Source organism: Dipodomys ordii, unplaced genomic scaffold (genome assembly GCF_000151885.1).
Source record: "Dipodomys ordii isolate 6190 unplaced genomic scaffold, Dord_2.0 Scaffold105, whole genome shotgun sequence".
Lineage (NCBI taxonomy): Eukaryota > Metazoa > Chordata > Mammalia > Rodentia > Heteromyidae > Dipodomys > Dipodomys ordii.
The window spans coordinates 1,350,928-1,372,923 of NW_012267321.1; the positions used below are offsets into that span (position 1 = coordinate 1,350,928).

Sequence of the window (21,996 nt, forward strand, 5' to 3'; positions counted from 1 at the left end):
TTCTCCTCTGGTCCCTGGCACTGTACAAGGGCCTGGGAGCTATTGTTGGCTTTGGGGCTGCAGCTGGAATGCTGGAATGGAGTGCCCTCTTGGCTGGGTAGCAGGTGGCCAAGGCCAGGCCTCTGTGTTTGCGTTATTGACACAAGATCTTGGGTGGGTTCCCCCCCCCACTTCCTGGCCAGGTTTCCCAACCCTGCTTGTGTAATTCCCCAGCCTGCCTGTCTCCATAGCCCAGCAACGGACAAACAAATTCAGATCATGCCACAGCCCTGCTTGGTCCCCCGGGACCTGCCAGCCTGTGTCCCTCTCACCACCTGGAAAGAACATAGCTGGTCTTTGCACCTTGGAAACAAAACTTTTGCAGCTCTTGGAGGTGGAGGCAGAATCACAAGTTCAAGGCCAGCCTGAGTCCTGTCTCCTGAGTTGGCTGGGATTATAGGCGAGCACTACCATGTACTACCATGCCTAACTTAAGTTTACTTTTTTTTTTTTTTTTTGGTGCTGGTCCTAGGGCTGGAACTTAAGGCCTATGCACACTCCTTCAGTTTTTTCACTCAAGTACGGAGCGCTACCATTTGAGCCACAGCTCCTCTTCTGGCTTTTTTTTTGCTGATTAATTGGAAAATAAGAGTCTCACAAATTTTCCTTCCCTAAGGCTGACTTCAAACTGTGATCCTCAGATCTCAGCCTCTTTAATAGCTAGGATGACAGATGTGAACCACCCATGCCTCGCTTTTAATTTTATGTAAATCTATACCTGGCTAGTACCAGATGTGGGCAGGACTGGTCCAAAGCAGCCATGATTGTACCCATTGTACCCATTTCTCAGGGGGGAACACTGAGGCCTGGGAGTAGCTGGCTGTCCCTCCATCGTGGCTGAGCCCAGGGTTCAGCCTTGTTCCTGCCTGGCCCAGCACCTCCCCATCCCCCCCAAAATGCTCCTGGAGTCCATGGTGGGGCAGCGTTGTCTCCCCAGGCCACGCACCCACCTTCCCAGAAGCCTCTCAGCATTCCTGGGGTTCTTGTGTGTCCCCAGCACTGAGAGGTCACAACCAGAGACCAATGTGCCCAGCCCCGGGGTGACGACGCCAACCCCACCACCGCTCAACACCCTCGCGCTCTTGATAACCGCGCCACGCATTCTTTACGATGGTTCTCTGGTAAATCAACTCGGTGGGCCAGGCCTCACTGGGCACAGGGCAAAACAGACAGAGCGGGGCTTCTGCTGTTCTGTGGGCGAGCAGACCGGCGGGGCCCGCCCCCCCGGCCCAATCATAGAAGAGGCGAACTACCTGTGAGCCAGGTGTAATGGGCGCCAGAGGCCCGGTGCTTGCTAGGCAGGCCACGCCCAGACACGCCCACCGGAAGTCTTCCCAAACCACGCTCACACCCAGCTCACCACCCTAATCACACCCATCTAGGCCACGCCCACACAGGTGTGCCTTTCGGAACTGGTCTGGTCAAGCCCCGCCTCGCAGCCACGCCCACCCGAGTCACGGCTAGCCTGGCCACACCCACACCGACATACCAGCCCACACAGGAGTGCCTGGCTCCTGGTCCAAGCCACACCCACCCAGGATGCTCCGCCTCCGGAGGGGCTGGCCCTGCAGGCCGGAGCCCCTGCCCAAGCTACACACACACATTGCTTCTGGGTCTAGGATTCCACATTTCTCTTCTCCCCTTCATTCCTAACACCGTTCCCGGCCTTGCGCCTCTGGGGATGCCAGCCTGCTGGTTTTATCTCCATTTGGATGTGTTTCGCCAGGTCAGATTCCAGCTTGGTGGTTTTGGTAGAAGAAAGACACGTGCACACACGCATACACTTTCCAAGTCACCTCTGTGCTGTGTCCCGCACACTAGAAAGCACTCGTGGCCTGGGGACCATCACTAGCATAAGCGCCCCCGGGGTCCTCGCCATCATCCCCAGCATGCCCAAGGCAATCCTGACTGGAGTCCCCGAGTGTGCCCATTTCCTGCCCCCCCCCCTTTCTGCCTCCGGTCTGTTTGTGTGCGGGCCGGCCCTGCTCAGGACCTTCAGAGACCACTCCGTCAGCCTCCAGCAAGCCGGATGCCTGTGGTTTGCCCTTTTTCTATGCATTTTTAGCGGTGCTAGGGTTTGAACCCGACCCTTGGACTTTCTAGGCAGAAGCTCTACCACTGGAGCCGGGTCTGTGACCCCTTTTTGCTTTAGTTACTTTTCAGATACAGGCTTGCTTTTTGTCCAGGCTGGGCTGCAATCTGCCTTTCTTTGCCTGTGAAGTAGCTGGGATTACAGATATGTCCCACCATGCCCAGCTCATTTGTTGAGATGAGGTCTTTTTCCTTGGCTGATTTAGAGCCTCAATCCTCCAGATCTCTATCTTACCAGTAGCTGGGATTACAAGCATGTACCACCACACTCTGCTTGCTTTGCATGGTATACATTAGAAATGTATGCTCAGAACAAGAGATGCTTGTTGAAGGTCCAACTCAGCTGGGCCCCCAGCTCTCCCCGTTGATGAACTGGGTCATCTTGAGCACATTGGGCTTGTGCCTGTTTCCCTGTGTGTATTTTGAGATTGCAGAGAGGCTTGCCTATTGGAAGTTTGGTGTAGTTGGTTAAGAATAAGCCAGAGTTTATTTCCCTGGTTACCCAGCACAGATTGTTGTAGACTTCCAGCCCGCGAGGCCTCTGACCTGTAGCATTGCCAGGGAAGTAAGAGATACAAACAGGATAGGCAGGTATTGCTGGGGGGGGGGAGGAGTACTGATACCCCCAAACCTGGGGTGAATTCTGAACAAAACCAACCCCAGCCTCCTGCGCACCTTAACAACCAAACAGAACACAGCTGCAAATAGTCTCAGAAAATGACAAGGCATTATTGTGTGTCCAGAGGGCCATGTGGTGCTGGGATTTGAACTCAGGGCCTTGCTCTTGCCGGACAGATGTTCTACCATGCCCCCTCCCTAGCTCTTTTTGCTTTTATTATTATTATTATTATTATTGTCAGAGGCAGCCTCAGATCCTGATTCTCCCACCTATGCCTCTTGTGTAGCTGGGATTACAGACATGGCCGCCACACCTGGCTTGTTAGTTGAGATGAGGGTCTCATCATCTGTGACTATGTCATCCCCATGGTGCTGGATACACGACCCACTTACACGCACCTTCTAAAACTCTGCAAGGAGGAAGAATGGAGACTGTGTTCTTTATTCACGGCCTGGCTTTGGCAAATTCACCTACTGCCTAGATTCTTCGATGGTCTACACCCCAAGTGCCTTCCTGGGCATTCTGCCCAGTGGCCTGGCCATGCCTGCCTTGTTTCAGCCCCATTCCACAGACCTTTGTCCTTGTAGGACTCTTGGTACCAGGGTTCGGCAGGCTTTTGTCTTGTTCCTGTGTGGATGGCGCCCTCTGGTGTTTGTGAGGGGCAGGATGCTGTGGTACGGCCTGCTGGCGCAGTTGCCCAAGGGTGGGGAGTCTGGGTGGGGCCAGGAAGCTCTTGGTGCAACCTTGCCCTGTGCTTTGTGAGACATCTCTTTTACTTTGAGGATCAATGCTGAGTTGTGGCACACTCCTGTAAGCCAATGAGATCAGGAGGATCACAGTTCAAGGCCAGCCTAGGCAAACAGTTTCCAAGCCCCACATTTGGACCAATAGCTTGGCAGAGTGGTGCATGCCTGATACCCCAGCTATGGTGGTGGTGGGGGGAAGAGCAGAAATAGGACTCTGGAGGTCCAAGCATGGGCTTGGCAAAGAGAGAGACTTTACCTCAGAACTAACCAGAAGCCGGGTGCCAGTGGTTCATGCCTGTCATCCTAACTACTCTGGAGTCTGAGAGCTGACAATCCCAGTTCAAAGCCAGCCTGGGCGGGAAAGTCTGTGAGACTCTTATCCCCAATAAACCACCAGAAAACCGGAAGTGGCGCTGTGGCTCAAGGGGTAGAGCGCTCGGCTTGAGCTGAAGAGCTGAGGGACAGCGCCCAGGCCCAGAGTTCAAGCCCCACGACCAACAAAACAACAACTAACCAGAGCAAAACAAGAGCTGGAGGCACAGCTCAAGTGGTAGTGCACTTGCCCAGCAAGTGCAAGGCCTGGAGTTCAAATCTCAGTACCACAACGACAATAATCACAATGCACTAGTCACTTTCCCTTCTTTAAGACCCCCAAGGGTGTTGGGCTGAGTGTTGGGGGAGGGTCTTGTGCCTCTGTGACCCCGCCCATCCCTGCCCCCCACAGCCATGCTGCGCACCGTGTCCGCGGTGCTCCAGTTTGGGAACGTGGTCTTGAAGAGAGAGCGGAATACGGACCAGGCCACCATGCCAGACAACACAGGTACCGGGGTCCCTGCAAACCCCCCTCGCCCCCAGCCTCCTCCTACCCAGAATCTTCCAGGCTCACCTGCAATATGGAAAAATCTTAGGGGCATTGGGCGCCTGCTGGCCTCATGTACAGGACCATCACCTGCTGTTCTTGTGATCAGATCTGCATCAAGTGGGGGTGTTTTTCTGGTTCTGAGCAGAATCTCCTTAGATCTCAGGCCTCTGAGTAGCTAGGATTGCAGGCGTGAGCCACTGGCACCCGGCCAGATTCCTTTTTTTTTTTTTTTAATTGATCATGGGTCTTGAACTCATGGGTCTTGAACTCTGGGCCTGGGCGCTGTCCCTCAGCTCTTCAGCTCAAGGCTAGCGCTCTACCACTTGAGCCACAGCGCCGCTTCCGGCTTTTTCTGCTTATGTGGTGTTGAGGAATCGAACCCAGGGCCTCATGCATGCAAGGCAAGCACTCTACCACTGAGCCACCTTCCCAGCCTGCCAGATTCTTTCTGTGGCTAGTTTTTCTCTGGTTCCCACTGGGGCACAGAACATGCACATGCACAATCCTGCACATGTACACTTTAAAGGCTGCCCCTCACTCTGTGCCCTGCCCACTGGGGGGCGCTGACTGTACCTTGCTGCCCTTCTCGCAGCTGCACAGAAGCTCTGCCGCCTCCTGGGTCTGGGGGTGACCGACTTCTCCCGTGCCCTGCTCACACCCCGCATCAAAGTCGGCCGGGATTTCGTGCAGAAGGCTCAGACCAAGGAACAGGTAGGCATGGTGGGCAGCGCGCCATGCCCTGGTTAAGGGGCTGAGACTGAAAGCAATGAGCAAAACAAAGGCCAGGCTTTCCTGGGGCCGAAAGCATGCTGGAGCCATGGATTCTAGGAGAAGACAAAGTTCAAGGCAGAGGAAACAGCAGGTGCAAAGGTCTTGAGGCTGGAGCAAGCTTGGTGACCTAAGGGTCAGCGATGTCAGGGACAGGGCAGGGCATGCAAGGTCCAAAGGCCCACAGTAAGCAGGTGATTTGCATCCTGGAGGCATTGGGAGGCTAGGATCTAGGTGATTTGATCGATATTCTTTATATATAGACCTCTTTGGCTGTTGGCTCCACTGAAACAGGGAGAGGTGGGCTGGGGTGGAGTGCAGTCCTAGTCTGGAAGCAATGGTGACCGAGATCACAGGCGTGAAAGGAAGGAGTGACCTCACGCTAGGAAGTTCTGGCCATTGGGCGGGCCTGTCGGCTGGTCCTGGGCTCAGCATTGGGGTCCCAGGATGGAAGAAAAGACTGGAAGGTAAGGAGCTGGGAGTCACCCCACTCATCTGGAAGGCAAGTGTTGGTCCTCCACTTGAGATGAAGACACTGAGGCACAGGTGTGTTTATGGACCCGAGGGTCACACGACTTCCAAGTGACAGAGATGAAATTTGAACCCCTGCCGTCCAGGCTGCAAAGGGGACGCAAGGCCGGGGGTCCACGATGGCCAGCGTGGTGTGGATCAGCCTTGGCGTTTATCCTCAAGGCCAGAGGGGGCCCCGGGAGGCCTGGAGACCCCACCCCACCCCGAGGCCCGGCCCTGGCCTCGCCCACACCCCGCATCTCCCCGCAGGCTGACTTCGCGCTGGAGGCTCTGGCCAAAGCCACCTACGAGCGCCTCTTCCGCTGGCTGGTCCTGCGGCTCAACCGCGCCCTGGACCGCAGCCCGCGCCAGGGAGCCTCCTTCCTGGGCATCCTGGACATCGCTGGCTTCGAGATCTTCCAGGTCTGTCCCCGCCGTCCTCCCCGACATCCTCCCCGTGGTCCTCCCCACGGTCCTCTGCAATGTCCTCCCGCTCATGCCCTCTCTGTCCCGCAGCTGAACTCCTTCGAGCAGCTGTGCATCAACTACACGAACGAGAAGCTGCAGCAGCTGTTCAACCACACCATGTTCGTGCTAGAGCAGGAGGAATACCAGCGCGAGGGCATCGCCTGGACCTTCCTGGACTTTGGCCTGGACCTGCAGCCCTGCATCGACCTCATCGAGCGCCCGGTGAGCCCCACCGGCCCTGCCCGCCGGGATCCCGCCCACAGGAGCCTGGCCCCGCCTGCCACCCACCATCTGAGATCCCGCCCACCACAGCCCCTGGCCCCACCCACCACCTCGAGATCCCACCCACAGGAGACTGGCCCCGCCCACCACCCACCACCTGAGGTCCCGCCCACCACAGCCCCTGGCCCCACCCACCACCCTGAGATCCCACCTACAGGAGTCTGGCCCCGCCCACCACCCGGCCCTCCCTACTAAGATTCCACCCACAAGACCCTTGGCTCCCGCCCACCAAAATCCCGCCCACTACAAGAACCCCGCCCAGTCTTGTCCACCGACACAGGCCAACCCTGGCCAGGCCCACCACAAGAGCCACTCCCACCATGATCCCACTCTCCATAAAGACCCTGGCCCCGCCTACTACCACTACAAGGCCCTGCCCACTGCCTAGCCCACCCACCAAGATCCTGCCCACAAGAGCCCCTCCCCACCGACTGTAAGGCCCCGCCCACTGCCAGGCCCTGTCGACCAAGATCTTGCCCACTGCCAGACCCGCCCCCCCAACACTCCCCACTCTGTCCTGCCCACCAAGCACTGCCTAGATTCCCTGTCCACCTGCTCTACCCTGACAGGCTCCTCCCACAAGCCACGCCCCCACTCTTTACCATGGCCACTCCTTCCTGCCCTGCCAGGTTCTGCCCAGCTGCCAGGCCCTGTCCCCACGTCAAGCCCCGCCCCCACCCAGGCCCCACCCACCACCCCACCAAGCCCTGCCTGCCTGCTCTCCCAAAGGCTCCCCAGGCTCTGCCCCACCCCTGTCTCACCCCGTCCTTCCCCCCACCCATTGGTGCCAATCACCACCTTCTGCCCCCTAGTGCCAGTGCACCTTCTCCTGCCCACCAGTTCCAATGCACCTTCATCCTCGCTGCTCCAGCCACTGTGGGACCAGTGCCCGGTTCAACTGGGAGTTGGGGCCCCTTTCCCAGTCCCGGTCCCTAGGCAAGCGATCGATCGGGGGCCCAGAAGGGGACCCAGAGTATCCTCCTGGGGTGGGTCCTGAGCGTCCAGTACCGGGACTGACTGTCCTTCCCGTGGGTGCCCAGGCCAACCCTCCTGGGCTCCTGGCCCTGCTGGATGAGGAGTGCTGGTTCCCCAAGGCCACGGACAAGTCATTCGTGGAGAAGGTGGCCCAGGAGCAGGGCGGACACCCCAAGTTCCAGCGCCCCCGCCATCTGCGGGACCAGGCCGACTTCAGTGTCCTGCATTATGCGGGCAAGGTAGGGAGCTGGGGGCAGCCTGGGTGCGGTAGGAGTGGGGACGAGGGGAAGGAGTGGGTGGAAAGCAGGGCCTGCCTAGCCAGTCACCACAGGGAGCAGCTGGGGCACCCAAGGGGCAAGGCCTCCCAGAGGAAACCAGCAGAAGGGGCTCTAAGAGATGGGTAGGAGTTCACCAAAGAACTAGACAACTTTTCACTCCTTCGGCAAATGTGAGGAATAGGAAACAACATAGGCTTTTTGTGTGGCCAGGAGGCCGTGTACTCGGGTGCTGGGGTCATTCCCTAGACCACTTGTGTGCCAGGTGCCTGCCTGGGGGTAGAAGGACCTGGAGAGGCCCAGCCATGCGGTTGAGGCGCAATTCCGAGTGTGGACACAAGGTGGCGCCAACGCTCCACTCCAGGCTGAGTTTCAGCACTGAGAACAAGGAGGCAAATCAATCAACCTCCCACCCCGGGTCTTTTCAGGTCGACTACAAGGCCAACGAGTGGCTGATGAAGAACATGGACCCCCTGAATGACAGCGTCGCCTCCCTGCTCCACCAGAGCACAGACCGACTCACAGCTGAGATCTGGAAAGATGGTGAGGGTTCCCTTCCCTGGAGCCCGGGGAGCCCCTGGCCTGGCTCAGGCCCCCAAATAGATGGATAGGGTTGGTGCCCTAGCCGAGGATCTTATAATCAGACAGCAGACAAGGATGGCCACTGGAAACTATGGGTAGTCAAGAGTTTTTGCATTATTATTATTATTATTATTGCAATGGTAGCCTATGCAATCAGACCAGGAAAATAAATACATATGGTGTTACTTCAGTGTTCATGGAGAGTAGTTCCAGGATCCCCCAGATTACATCAGATTGTCTGCCTGAGATTGGTTGCAGAAGTGATTTACTTACTTGTTTTGGTGCTGAGTATCTTCCATTGGTAGTTAGTTGAAGACGGATGAAGAATCTGCAGACAGGGGTCATGTAGCTGAGGTGGAATATTTAGGTCTGTGAATGGAAGAAGGAAACACATTCTTCTTAGATATATGTAGGCAAGGGGCTGGGAAGTTGGCTCAGTGGTAGAGCGCTTGCCTTGCATGCCAGAGGCCCTGGGTTCGATTCCTCAGTACCACATAAGCAAAAAAGAAAAAAGCCGGAAGTGGCGCTGTGGCTCAAGTGGTAGAGTGCTAGCCTTGAGCCGAAGAGCTGAGGGACAACGCCCAGGCCCAGAGTTCAGGCTCCACGACCGGACCAAAAAAAACAAAAACGAAACAAAAAAACAAACAAAAAAAGGATATATGTAGGCATGCAAGGGCATTTCTTTCCTCCTCCTCCTCCTCCTCCTTGTAATTAGAAACATTCTTATTCTGCTGGTAAGGGATTAATTACAAGGATGTCAGAGCCACGATGTCCCTGGTCCACTAAGCCTCCAGGCTGTGCTTCTTGGCACAGACCCCAGCGCACCTGCAGGGAAGGACTGGAACATGAGGCTGGAGTGCTGGGTGGTGTTCCTGCCACACCAAGGGAAGAATTTGGCCCTCAGCTCGCTGCTGGTGAGCAGAGGCAGGAAAGCAGATGCCCTCGTGGCAGGGCCCTGACCGTCTCCCAGTCTGAGCTCTTTCAAATGCTCTTTCAAACAGGCAGAGTCAGCACCTTGTTTTTGTTTTCCCCCAATTTCACGTTCTCACCATTGGTCAGCTTGTTTTGATCTCAAACTGAAAAAGCATCCCTGGAGACACACCTGGCTTGGCAGGCACAGAGCAAAGAACTAGAATGCTTTGAGCTCATGAGCAGAAAACAGCCAGGGGAAATTTGGTTTTTGTCAGGCACGTCGTTCATACCAGAGGACTGAACGGCAGGGTGCAAAGAGTAAAAAATTAGTGGTTGAGCTTCCTGGCAGCCAGGGTGAAAAGGGATACCTAATGAAACAGATACAGCTTCAGCATATAGGGAGGGATTTTTTTTGTCTTTTGTGCTGAATTTCTTGCAGTTGACACAAAGGTGAACAGGAATTGGAAATCTCCTGGCTAACATCCAAGCTTCTGCCTGCCTTGCTCTGTGCTATGAATAACCCTCTCCTCCTTTTCTTTCTGTCACCTCCTCTCCTTCCTCTCTTCATACATCTCTCCTCTGCCGCCATCTCCCCTGCATCTCCCCCACCTCCCCTCTGCCCTTCTTCCCCAGAACATGGGGGCCTCCAGCAGTTTGCTTCCCTGGGCTCCTTCCCGCCTTCGTCCCCAGGATCTCCAGGGAGATGCAGTTCTGCCCCGTCTCCACCAGGGGGTGGGTGTGTGTGTGCATCCACGGTGAGGCCTGCCCAACAAAGGGGCGGGGGTGGGGGTGGGGGCGAGGGTGGGGTGGGGGGCGGGGCTGTGACCTGAACCTGGGTGTGAATGTCTGCCCCACACCTCTCTCCTCTTCCTTGCTTCCTTTCTGGGTCCTGCTCATTCCCAGACTCTCCCAGTAAAGAAAGGCTTGTCTTTGAATCAAACCCTGTTTTAAAAGCGATGGCAAGCCGGGGCATGGCTTAAGGGATGCAGTGCTAGCTGACCGGGCACGAGGTTCTCGGTTCCCCCCCGCCAGAACTGCAGCAGAATTTTAAAGAATAAATAAACAAATAAGTGGAGTCCCTGGAAATCAGATCCTCGTGGAAAATGGCCGAAGTGAGGGCTCTTTGCTCTGCTGGGCCAGGTCTTGTGGTCCAAGGGTGGGCGTGTCCAGAGCAGCTGGGGGCGGGGCCTGCCGGAGTGGGCGTGTCCACGGAGTGGTGCTGTAGAGTGGGCGCATGCCCATAGTGGTGGTGGGCGGGGCCTGTGGGTAAGTGATGCTGTCTGGTCCACGGCTGGGCGTGCCAGAGTAGGTGTGGGCGGGGCCTACAGGAGTGGGCGTGTCCAGTGAGTGGTGCTGTAGAGAGTGGGCGTGGGCATGCTCTGTGCTGTGGGCATGCCCATAGTGGAGGTGGGCGGGGCTTGTGGGTGAGTGGTGCTATGTGTGGCATGACCATAGCGGCAGTGGGCGTGGTCTGTTTGTGGGCGGGGCTATGGCAGTGGGCAGGGCCTTGGGTGAGTGTCCAGAAAGGTGGTCCGATTGTGGGTGGGGCCTGTATGGGCGTGGCTTGAACCTCTGCCTGCCCCACAAGCCGGGGAGCCGCTGTGTCCTTAGACCCCCCACTCCCTTTCCCTCCTCTGAGAAATCGGATTGGGGCCGATATAGGAGGATCATGTACAAGTTCGAGGCCAGCCCAAGCAAAGTTAGGGAAACCTCTCAGAAATGAAATAATACACCAAGAGGCTGGGTATGTGACCTGGAAGCATGACCCGCTTGTCTGGCGTGACCCTGGCCGTCCCAGCCCCCTAAATCTGACCCCTGACCCTTCTCTCTGTGTCTCTCCCCCCCCAACCTCCTCAGTGGAAGGCATCGTGGGACTGGAGCAGGTGAGCAGCCTGGGGGACGGCCCCCCCGGCGGCCGGCCTCGCCGCGGGATGTTCCGGACAGTGGGGCAGCTCTACAAGGAGTCCCTGAGCCGCCTCATGGCCACTCTGAGCAACACCAACCCCAGCTTCGTCCGTTGCATCGTCCCCAACCATGAGAAGAGGGTGAGTGGCCGGGCCCCCGGGCGGCAGGACAGATGGACGGAGGGTGGAGGGGGCTACCAGAGCCCTGGTGTGGACCCCAGGACCCTCAACTGGCTCTGTGGCTTTGAGCAATACTTCCAGGGAGCTCAGATACTCAGCTAACCACTTGGGACACCTGTCCAAGTAAAATTATAGGAGCAGTACATGACACATAGAGTTTGAGCTAGTCAGGGAAATCCAGGAAGACACCCAGGAAGAGGTGACATCTGAATTTTGGTATTCCAGGCCTAGAATAACTTGTGCAAAGACCCTGTGGTAGGTGGGAACATGGGATGCAAGGGATGGCCGTGGAATGGAGGGAGGTAATTTCCACCAGGGTTCTCTTCTTGGAATTATGAGGGAATGAGACCTACAGAGAAGGTGCAGGATGGAAATTCAAACCCATGAGTGGCCTAATGTGTTGTTTTCCTCAGAGTGTAGGAGCTATGGTGATTGAGTCCCCCATTCTCAGGGGTGCACAGCTAAGATATCCCCCCCACACCCATCTTGGCATTCCAGAAATAAGGTCAGGGTTGAACTGTAGGGATTTCTCTTTCCTCTAGACTTCTACCATGGGTGTCTTGTTTTCAGCTGCCCAGACAACTCGCTGGCTTTGTTCACATCTTCTTCTGACCAGTCCCTCCCACCTCCCCCCACACACACACCTCGTGCAAACTCAGCCCCGCACCTGGGCCTTTCTGCCTGGCTCTTTTCCAGGCACGGAGCAGGCGCTGGGTGGGCCGGGCGCGGGGTTCGGGGCTGACCCCCGTGGCAAGGGCCACGGCGCCCCCTGGTGGCCGGCGCTGACCCCGCGTGTCGCCCCGCAGGCCGGGAAGCTGGAGCCCCGGCTGGTGCTGGACCAGCTGCGCTGCAATGGCGTGCTGGAGGGAATCCGCATCTGCCGCCAGGGCTTCCCCAACCGAATCCTCTTCCAGGAGTTCCGGCAACGGTGAGGAGCAGCGCGGGCAGGGCCGGCAGGGAAGGGGGGCGGGAATCACGCCTCCCCACCCGGGGCCGGGGTGGGGGGGAAACCTGGGGTCACGGTCACCCCCCCTCCCGGGCCGGCAGGGAGCCTGGGGTCACGCCCCCCACCCCCACGCTGCCTGCAGGGGCAGGACAATGTGCTGGCCTTGGGGAGCCTTGCCTTGCTCCACTGCAAGGGGGGGTGAAGGGCACCCCTTCCCCCTCCACCTCTCTCCTTCCCCTCCTCCTGCCCCCTCCCCTTACCTTCCCAGTGCTCAGGGCACCTGTGCGTGCTGCTGCTGCGTTTCAGGGTGATAGACACCCCCCAAAAAAACCACGAGCTGTAGCCCACCTGACTTTGTGGCAATGTGCAGTTTAAAAAGCGAAGCAGAAGCCGGGTGCTGGGGCCCACGCCTGTCATCCTAGCTACTCAGGAGGCTGAGATCTGAGGGTCTCGGTTTGAATCCAACCTGGGCAGGAAAGTCTGTGAGCCTCTTCTTGCCGACGAACTAGCAAAAAGTCGGAAGTGGAGGTGTGGCTCAAGGGGTAGAGCGCCAACCTGGAAGGAAAGAGCTCAGTTACCACCCCCAGGCCCCGGGTTCATGGCCTGAGTCCTGCGCGCGTAAACACACACCCGGGGCAGTGGGATACTCTGTATCTCGGTTCCCTGTGAAGCCTGGGCCATTCGTGGGTGCCACAGCCCGCCGGTAACCCCCTAACTCCGGCCCGCACAGGTACGAGATCCTCACGCCCAATGCCATCCCCAAGGGCTTCATGGATGGAAAGCAGGCCTGCGAGAAGATGGTGCGTGGGGATGGGGTCCAGTGTGCTTGCGCAAGAGCCCCAATGAGGAGGCAGGGCCTGGGGCACGCATGCGCAGGAGCCCCAGTTTGGAGGAAGGGCCTGAGGGGCGCATGCACAAGAGGCTCAGTGCTGGGGAAAGGAGAGTGGGGGGAAAGAGAGAGGAAGGGAGCCTTGCTATCCCTCATCACGTCACCCCATCACCACCACCTCTGACCTCCTCTCCCCTACTCCCCAACCCTCCCCCAAACACAGATTCAGGCCCTTGAACTGGATCCCAACCTCTACCGCGTGGGACAGAGCAAAATCTTCTTCAGGGCGGGGGTCCTGGCCCAGCTGGAAGAGGAACGCGACCTGAAGGTCACAGACATCATCGTGTCATTCCAGGCAGCTGCTAGAGGCTACCTGGCTCGCAGGTATGTGTGAGGTAATGTTTCTGGGGTGCTAGGGGCCAAAGCTGGGAGAGGTTGACCAGATGGCACTGGCCTTCAAGAGGGCAGAGGGAGCTGTAGGGTACCTGGGCTTCTTGGCCCTATGGAGCCCAGGATTGCCAGGATGTAGGAACTTAGTGCAAAGGCAGAGAAAGCCAGGGGTAACTCAGGAATTTGGGGAGGGGAAGAGGGTGACGAAGAGATGACAGGGAGGAGGCCCTGTGCAGCTTGGTCACAGCTAAGCACCAGCTACACAAAGGGAAGGTGACCCAGGCAGGAGAGTGGCAGGAGAGCTTGTGCAAAGGCCCTGCAGACACGGGAGGCTGGCCCATCTCAGGATACAAGAAGATTCCAGCCCTTAAAATGGCTTCAGAGGTTGGGCATGGTGCTTTACCCCTGTAATACCAGCTACTTCTCAAGAGGGGCAGGCAGGGGAAGGTTAGGCCTGGTCCTCGGTTCTGTCTCAACACCAAACCACAGAAGTGGCCCGCTGGGGCCAGGTGGGGAGGGTGACGCCCCCTGCTCCTGTCCCCAGGGCCTTCCAGAGGCGTCAGCAGCAGCAGAGCGCTCTGCGGGTGATGCAGAGGAACTGCGCAGCCTACCTCAAGCTCAGGAACTGGCAGTGGTGGCGGCTCTTCATCAAGGTGAGGCCCAGGAGCGTGGGGTCGGCCGATCACCGGGCCCTGGCGCTTGGTCTGCACGGACCTGGGAAGGGACTTGCGGAGCCAGGGCTGAGTGAGAAGGACTCACACCACTCAGAGGCTGTGGGGCTCTAAGACAGTTTGTTACACTGAAGGCACAGGATGAGGAGCAGCCAGGTGACAGGCCTGTGCGCAGACAGCCCCGCCTCCCACCGACCACACCCCCCTCCCCTAGGTGAAGCCCCTGCTGCAGGTGACCCGGCAGGATGAGGTGCTGCAGGCGCGCGCCCAGGAGCTGCAGAAAGTGCAGGAGCTGCAACAGCAGAGCGCCCGCGAAGTGGGGGAGCTCCAGATCCGCGTGACACAGGTGAGGGGCGGGAGGTGGGCGTGGTCTGTGCTAGAGGGGCGGAGCCAGCAGCGCATAGGCGTGGTCTAGGTGAGAAGGGCGCAGTCAGGGCTAGGTGGGCTAGGATGGGGGCGTGGTCAGCGCAGAACCAAGCGAGCGGGAGTGGCTTGGCGGAGTGGGCGGGGTCAGTGTGGGTGGGGCTCTCCGTGGAGCCCAGTCCAGCCCTCAGGCTGGCGGTGGGCGGATTCGGGCTGCCTAGCCAGGTTGCCTAGGCAGCTGCACGGTGGGATTTGGGGACCACTCCGGGCAGGGTCCAGCTGGGTGGGGTTGTGTTCTGGGGGTGGTGGATTTCCAATTGTTTCCAACATTTTATCATCTTAATGCTGGGGCACATCACAGCACCTGGGAGGCGGCTGGCAGGAGAATCCTGCATTAGAGGCTAGGCTGGGTTATATAGTGAGACCCTGCCTCATGAAAAAGATGATGATGATGATGATGATGATGATGGTGATGGTGATGATGGCGATGATGTTGATAATGGTGATGATGATGTTGATGATGATGGTGATGATGATGGTGATGATAATGATGGTGATGGTGATGATGATGGTGATGATGATGATGGTGATGATGATGATGGTGATGATGATGATACCAAGGCAAACTCTTTTCTTGAGTATTGTCCTGTTGCTTTTTTCCCTGAATAATTTGGATTAGGTTTCTGGACCTAGGGGTAGAGTCAGCGATAGAGGAGAAGGACCCCTGTGGGGCTTCTCTGGAGGAAGGACTGAACCTGGAGAGCATGGGGGACTGAGAGGAGGCTGGGGAGGGAGGAAGGGCCTGGGAGGTGCCCGCTGACCAGGCCTCACCCTGCAGCTGGAGGAAGAGCGCACCCGCCTGGCCGAGCAGCTGCGAGCCGAGGCCGAGCTGTGTGCAGAGGCCGAGGAGACGCGGGGACGGCTGGCGGCCCGCAAGCAGGAGCTGGAGCTGGTGGTGACCGAGCTGGAGGCCCGGGTCGGGGAAGAGGAGGAGTGTAGCCGCCAGCTGCAGGCTGAGAAAAAGAGGCTGCAACAGCACATTCAGGTTCGTCCCTGTCTCCCCCCCATGGGGGGACCCCATCTTAGGCCACCTCCCCAGACCCCTTGCTGTACCCCTTCTCCCTCAGCTTCTACCAATGAGGTGTTCTGGGGTGGTGAATGCACAGTAAAATCAGATGGGAGGGGCCGGGGCCAAAAGGAAATTCAAGTGCTCATGTATTTGTTCAAATATTGGAGCCTCTAGAATGTGAAGCTTCAGGTACGGCTGGATCTAGGCATTCCAGTCCTCGATGCTCTGCCCCTGTGCTGCTGCCTTTGCAGGCACATTTGGTTCCCCTTCAGTCTTGTGCATAAGCTGGGCGTGGTGGCGATTGCCTGTAATCCCAGCTACTCAAAAGGCAGAGGTAGGAGGATCTCATGCTGGGAGCCAGCCTGAGCAAAGTTAGTGAGGACCTGTCTTGAAAGTAACACTTCAGGGCTGGGAAGGTGGCTCAGAGGTAGAGCGCTTGCCTTGCATGCATGAGGCCCTGGGTTCGATTCCTCAGCACCACATAAGCAGGAAAAAAAAAAAAAAGAAAGTAACACCCAGTATCTTGGGGGAGGGAGCAGCGGCTCTGGAGACAGATGTGGGGTGGACCACTGGCTGTGTCCATTTATTTGAATGACTTCCAGGTTAGCCAATACTGGCCTGTCAGCCAAAGCCCCACCCAGCCCTGTGGTCAGGTGGGGAGGTGGCAGAGGCAGAGTGAATAGGAAGCTGCTTGGCTGGGCCATTGCAGGCCTCTGTGTGCCTAGCAGCACAGGCTCATGGCGGCTTAATTGCCTGATGGCTGGCATCACCGTGGTGATCTATAGAGCCATTTGCTTGTTATATCTGATCTGCACCACACATACTGCACCCCCAAGTATGACGTTTCCGCAGACAGGAATTCTGACCCAGCTGTTGTGTGCACTCAATAAGTGCTTGCTAGCCAGTGCATGAGCCAGGGAGCCCAGGAAGATCTTGTCCAGCCTTGTCCAGCGGACTCACAAGATCGGTGCAATCTGTGGGTCCTCCCTCTCCCCTTCTCCCCGCTGTAGGAGCTGGAGACTCACCTGGAGGCGGAAGAAGGGGCGCGGCAAAAGCTGCAGCTGGAGAAGGTGACCACCGAGGCAAAGATGAAGAAGTTTGAGGAGGACTTGCTAGCCCTGGAGGACCAGAACACCAAGCTAAGCAAGGTGGGGGCTGACAGCAGAGCATGGTGGGTGTGTCCTCCATGCGAGGCCACGCCTCCCGGGTGAGGGCAGGGCCATACGGGACCAGAAATCTATCAGTGCAGGGGTGGTAGCACTAGGGTTTGATTCCAACTCCTCAGGAGACAGAGGCAGGAGGATCTGAGCTTGAGGCCCCTCTGGGCAAAGTTAGCAAGACCCTGTCTCCACGAGGAAATACAGCCAGGTGTGACAGTGCATGCCTGTGATCCTGGCTGGTTGGAAGACCAGAGAAGGGAGGCTCAAGGTTTGAATCTCACCTGGGCAAACAGTGAGACTCCATGTCAGTTACTAAGCTGGGGCATGGAGTGTGTGCCTGCCACTCTGGCTACTTGGGAGGTGGAAATAGGAGGATCACAGTCCCAAGCCAGCCCCAAGGAGAAACAAATGACAGTCATCCTCCCAGTGTAGGAGCCACAGATGCCCTGGCTGAGACTTGGTGGGAGGGGTGAGGCTGGTGTGTGGGGCGGTGTCTGGGCCTGTGCACCATCTCCTGACCAGCTTACCCCTGCCCTCCCTCCCCCTGCCCTGCCAGGAGCGGCGTCTACTGGAGGAGCGCCTGGCCGAGTCCTCATCCCAGGCCGCCGAGGAGGAGGAGAAGATCAAGAGTCTCAACAAGCTGAGGCTCAAGTATGAGGCCACCATCGCAGACATGGAGGGTACGTGCAGGCCTTGCGGGAGGGGGGGAGGGGTTGTGTGGACCTCGCTAGCTCTGGTGGGGGGGGCACTCGGGGGGGGGGGTCCTTGCCTGCCAGATGGCAGGGGAGCTGGAGTCAGAGGGAGGAGGCAGGGCTGGGGTCAGAGGGAGGAGGAGGAGCAGGAGGGCAGTGGGTGAGGGCACACACATACACACACACATACATACACCACTGCCCCTGCCCACAGACCGGCTGCGCAAGGAAGAGAAGGGGCGGCAGGAGCTGGAGAAGCTGAAGCGTCGGCTGGATGGGGAGAGCTCCGAGCTTCAGGAGCAGATGTTGGAGCAGCAGCAGCGGGCGGAGGAGCTGCGCGTGCAGCTGGGCCGCAAGGAGGAGGAGCTGCAGGCCGCCCTGCTCAAGTACGCCACTCCCCCCCAGCCCCACCCAACACCCATGGAGGTGCCTGACCCGTGACCCGAGTCTCCAGCACTCTGGTCGTGTCCTCTGTCAGGCCACAGTGGGGACCCCCTGACCCTTCACCTGCCTCTCCAGCCTGGCGCCTCCAGATTGACCCCCTCCCTTATAATTGCATGCACCCACGCTTAGGGAGCCCCTACTGAAGGCCAGATGGGCGGGAGCAGCTCCGTTTCAGAGAGGAGGAAAAGGGAAGCGCATGTGGCCTAGAACCCATGGCCTTAGGTGCAACCAGTCACCCTTTTGAGTCCATCTTAGCGGGAGCCTCGTCCTCCCCGTCCACCCCGCTTTGGTGTCTCTAGGCTGTCTCTTCTATAAAGTGGGGGCACTTGCAGGAGCCCTGAGGTTCATGAAAGAAAGCTCTTGCCCAACCCTTGGTCACGGCCTGGCCCCAGGGTAAGCGCCAGGTGTTTTTTTTGTTTGTTTGTTTGTTTTTGTTTTTGTTCTTTGTTTTTGTTCTTTGTTTTTGCCAGTCCTGGGGCTTGAACTCCAGGCCTGAACAATGTCCCTGAGCGTCTTTTGCTCAAGGCTAACACTCTACCACTTGAGCCATAGCACTACTTCCAGCTTTTTCTGTGTATGTGCTACTGAGGAATCCAACCCATGCATGCTAGGCAAGCACTCTACCACGAGCCACCTTCCCAGCCGATCGCTGGGTGTTTTTTTGTTGTTGTTGTTGTTTGTTTTTTTGGTCGGTGGTGGGGCTTGAACTCTGGGCTTAGGCGCTGTCCCTCAGCTCTTCAGCTCAAGGCGAGTGCTCTACCACTTGAGCCACAGCACCACTTCAGGTTTTCTGGTGGTTTATTGGAGATAGGAGTCTCATGGTCTTTCCTGCCCAGGCTGGCTTTGAACCGTGAAACTCAGATCTCAGCCTCCTGAGTAGCTGGGATTACAGGTGTGAGCCACCAGTACTCGGCTATTTTTTTTTAATCAGAACTATTATCACCCCAGTTTTTGGCTTCTTACTATTTGTTTATCAGATAAGGTCTCAAGCTTTTCCTCCATCTTGCCTTAGACCTCGATCCTCCTACCTCAGCCTCCCAACTAGGTAGGATTACAGCAGTGTGCCCCCATAGGCACACATGGAAACTCACCTCCATCCTCTCTAGACCCAGAAAAACCATCTTGGCCCACCCTCTGCCTCCATGCCAACCGTGGTCCTTGTCGCCCCCTACAGGGCCGAGGAGGAGAGTGGGGCCCGGACCCAACTGGTCAAATCCCTCCGGGAGGTTCAGGCTGGCCTGGCAGAGGCCCAGGAAGACCTGGAGGCAGAGCGCGCGGCCAGGGCCAAGGCAGAGAAGCAGCGCCGAGACCTGGGCGAGGAGCTGGAGGCGCTACGGGGCGAGCTGGAGGACACGCTGGACTCCACCAACGCACAGCAGGAGCTGCGGTGAGACCCCGCCCCCACTCAGGGACTAGATGCTAGGGCTCCAGGACCAGCCTGCATGCGTCAGCTGTGTGGCCACGCTAGGACATCCTGATGGCTTGGACAAGGAGATTTAAGCACAGATAGCCCCAATCCAGAATAGTGAGAATTTTAGTGGCGTGAAACAGGCCATTTGCAGATAATAAGCCAACACCTTGAACTGAAGTCTATGGGAAAAGATTCAGGAAGGCTTCCTGAGAAGGAGCCTTTTGAGTAGGGTTTTGAGTGATGTAGGAGTTCACCCTTAAAGCCACAGTCCTCCCCCCAGCCCTACAATTTCACAATATCACCTCCCCAAACCCAAAGTCCCCCTTTCCTCTTGTCTTTCCCATGATAAGCTCCAAGAGAGAGCAGGAGGTGACAGAGCTGAAGAAGGCTCTGGAAGAGGAAGCACGGGTTCACGAGGTGGCGATCCAGGAGCTGCGGCAGCGGCACGGCCAGGCGCTGGGAGAGCTGGCGGAGCAGCTGGAACAAGCTCGGAGGGTGGGTGGGCACGGAGGAGGGGAGGGGCACTGTGGGGGGGGAAACTCTTGGCCAGCTCCTTCATTCAGCAGCGTTGAGTTTGTGCCATGTGTCTAGATGTGCCGGGAAGGGAGGGTTCTCCTTTGGGGAGCAGCCAGTGCAAAGGCCCTGTGGCAGAAGTGTGCTGGGCTGCTGGAAGACAGGACCCAGCTCTTGGCTCACCTTCCTGCCACCACAGGGCAAAGGTGCATGGGAGAAAACCCGCCTGACCCTGGAGACTGAGGTGTCTGAGCTGCGGACGGAGCTGAGCAGCCTGCAGACTGTGCGGCAGGAGAGTGAGCAGAAGAGGCGCCGCCTGGAGTCCCAGCTGCAGGAGATGCAGGGCCGGGCTGGTGATGGGGAGCGAGCCCGCGCTGAGGCTGCCGAGAAGCTTCAGCGAGCCCAGGTGAGTGGCAAGTCTCGTGTGTGTGTGTGTGTGTGTGTGTGTGTGTGTGTATGTATGTATGTTGGGGGCAGGGGCGGGGGGGGCAGGCTCTGCTGTGTGACCTTGGATGAGATGCTCACCCTCTCTGGATCTCTGGGGATTCAATCCGATCACGTGGTCCCTTCCAGCTCCGATGAGTTAATAATTTGGTGAGCTTGTCCTCTAAAAACATTCCGTTTGATAGACCTGATTGGTGGGCAAGAAGTGCTGTATGTATCATTTCAGCTCTACCCCCAGGCCTTTTCTTTTCTTTTTTTTTGGTGCCAGTCCTGGGGCTTGAACTCTGGGCCTGGGCACTGTTGCTGAGCTTCATTTTGCTCTAGGCTAGTGCTCTACCACAGCTCCACTTCTGGCTTTTTCTGCACATGTGGTACTGAGGAATCGAATCCAGGGCTTCTTGCACGCCAGGCAAATACTCCACTAAGCCACATTCCCATTCCCAGTCTTCTTTTTCCTTAAAATAAGGTCTGACTAACTGTTCAGTCTGGCCTCATACCCACAATCCTCTTAACTCCTTCCAAGTGGTTGTGATTATTGATGTGAATTACCACACCTAGTGTGCTTCCACCCCCCCGCTCCATCTCTCTGAGAGGTACCACTCAGAGTCTGGTGCTTGCTAGGCAGGTATTCTCCTATTTGAGCCATAGCACTACTTCCTGCTTTTTCTGAGTAGTTTATTGGAGATAAGAGTCTCACGGACTTTCCTGCCCACGCTGGCTTTGAACCATGATCCTCAGATCTCAGCCTACTGATCAGTTAGGATGACAGGCGTGAGCCTGTGCCTGGCCACGTTCACCCTTTTATTGGTTGAGATGGGAGTAAGGAGCATCACTTTTTCGCCTGTATCCTCCTGACCTCAGTCTCCCCAATAGCTGGGATTACAGGTGTGAGGCCCCAGGGTTTTCCGTCTGGATCTGATGGATCTGCTGCACCTGGTCCCCGTCGCTGTTTCTGTACTTCCTTGCTGGGGGGGTGGCGGATCCCGTGCAACTCATGGTCAGCGGAGGCCCCGAACCCGGGGCAGTCTCTGGCCCCTTCTGTGCCTGAGTGCGGTGGGGATCTGAGACGCTGGGTCAGCAGGTGGGAGCCACCTCGGTGGGCTTCATCCTCGTCCCGCCTCTGCAGGCTGAATTGGAGAATGTGTCCGGCGCACTCAGCGAGGCCGAATCTAAGGCCATCCGGCTGGCCAAGGAGCTGAGCAGCACTGAGGCCCAGCTGCACGACGCCCAGGTGACCGACTGGCCCTGCCCGCCGCCAAACCACGCCCAGTGCCCCGCCCACCAAAGCCCCGCCCACACCACCAGGGTCACGCCCAATGCCTGCCCAGCAAAGCCCCGCCTACTGCCACGCCACGCCCAGCTAAGCCACGCCCCACACCCACCAAAGCCACGCCCAATGTCCGCCCAGCAAAGACCCTCCTGCACCTGACAACCCACACCCAATACCCTGCCCACACGCCCAATGACACGCCCCCAAAGCCACGCCCCTCTATCAAGCTCCACTGGGCTCTGCTCAGTCCTACTGGCCTCCGCCCCCACCCAAGCCCCACCTCCCGGCCCTGGCTCCACCTCCTGCAACCCTCCCAGTCTCGCCCACCCGCACGCTAGCCCCGCTCCACTGTGCTGAGACGTCGCCTCCACCCACAGGAGCTGCTGCAGGAGGAAACCAGGGCTAAACTGGCTTTGGGGTCCCGCGTGCGAGCCATGGAGGCTGAGGCGGCAGGGCTGCGGGAGCAGCTGGAAGAAGAGGCGGCGGCCCGGGAGCGGGCGGCCCGGGAGCTGCAGAGCGCCCAGGCCCAGGTGGGCAGTGAACATGCCCTCAGGGATACGCGGCCCGTGCTGCTCCTCCTG

At 57.9% G+C, this 21,996-nt stretch overlaps 1 protein-coding gene across 1 annotated transcript in view; it reads left to right on the forward strand.

Moving 5' to 3' along the window:
* The window catches only part of Myh14 (myosin, heavy chain 14, non-muscle), a 50,922-nt gene that overhangs the window by 17,455 nt on the left and 11,471 nt on the right, over positions 1-21,996 (forward strand). The window contains exons 11-31 of the mRNA XM_013027668.1: positions 4,220-4,315; positions 4,950-5,068; positions 5,906-6,058; positions 6,152-6,325; positions 7,426-7,599; positions 8,064-8,178; positions 10,987-11,174; positions 12,020-12,141; positions 12,890-12,959; positions 13,212-13,372; positions 13,923-14,031; positions 14,264-14,395; positions 15,251-15,457; positions 16,492-16,629; positions 17,198-17,321; positions 17,548-17,719; positions 18,952-19,164; positions 19,539-19,683; positions 19,901-20,107; positions 21,272-21,376; positions 21,793-21,945. Coding sequence (XP_012883122.1) covers positions 4,220-4,315; positions 4,950-5,068; positions 5,906-6,058; positions 6,152-6,325; positions 7,426-7,599; positions 8,064-8,178; positions 10,987-11,174; positions 12,020-12,141; positions 12,890-12,959; positions 13,212-13,372; positions 13,923-14,031; positions 14,264-14,395; positions 15,251-15,457; positions 16,492-16,629; positions 17,198-17,321; positions 17,548-17,719; positions 18,952-19,164; positions 19,539-19,683; positions 19,901-20,107; positions 21,272-21,376; positions 21,793-21,945 — 3,077 coding nt within the window. The remainder of the gene's footprint in view (positions 1-4,219; positions 4,316-4,949; positions 5,069-5,905; positions 6,059-6,151; positions 6,326-7,425; positions 7,600-8,063; positions 8,179-10,986; positions 11,175-12,019; positions 12,142-12,889; positions 12,960-13,211; positions 13,373-13,922; positions 14,032-14,263; positions 14,396-15,250; positions 15,458-16,491; positions 16,630-17,197; positions 17,322-17,547; positions 17,720-18,951; positions 19,165-19,538; positions 19,684-19,900; positions 20,108-21,271; positions 21,377-21,792; positions 21,946-21,996) is intronic.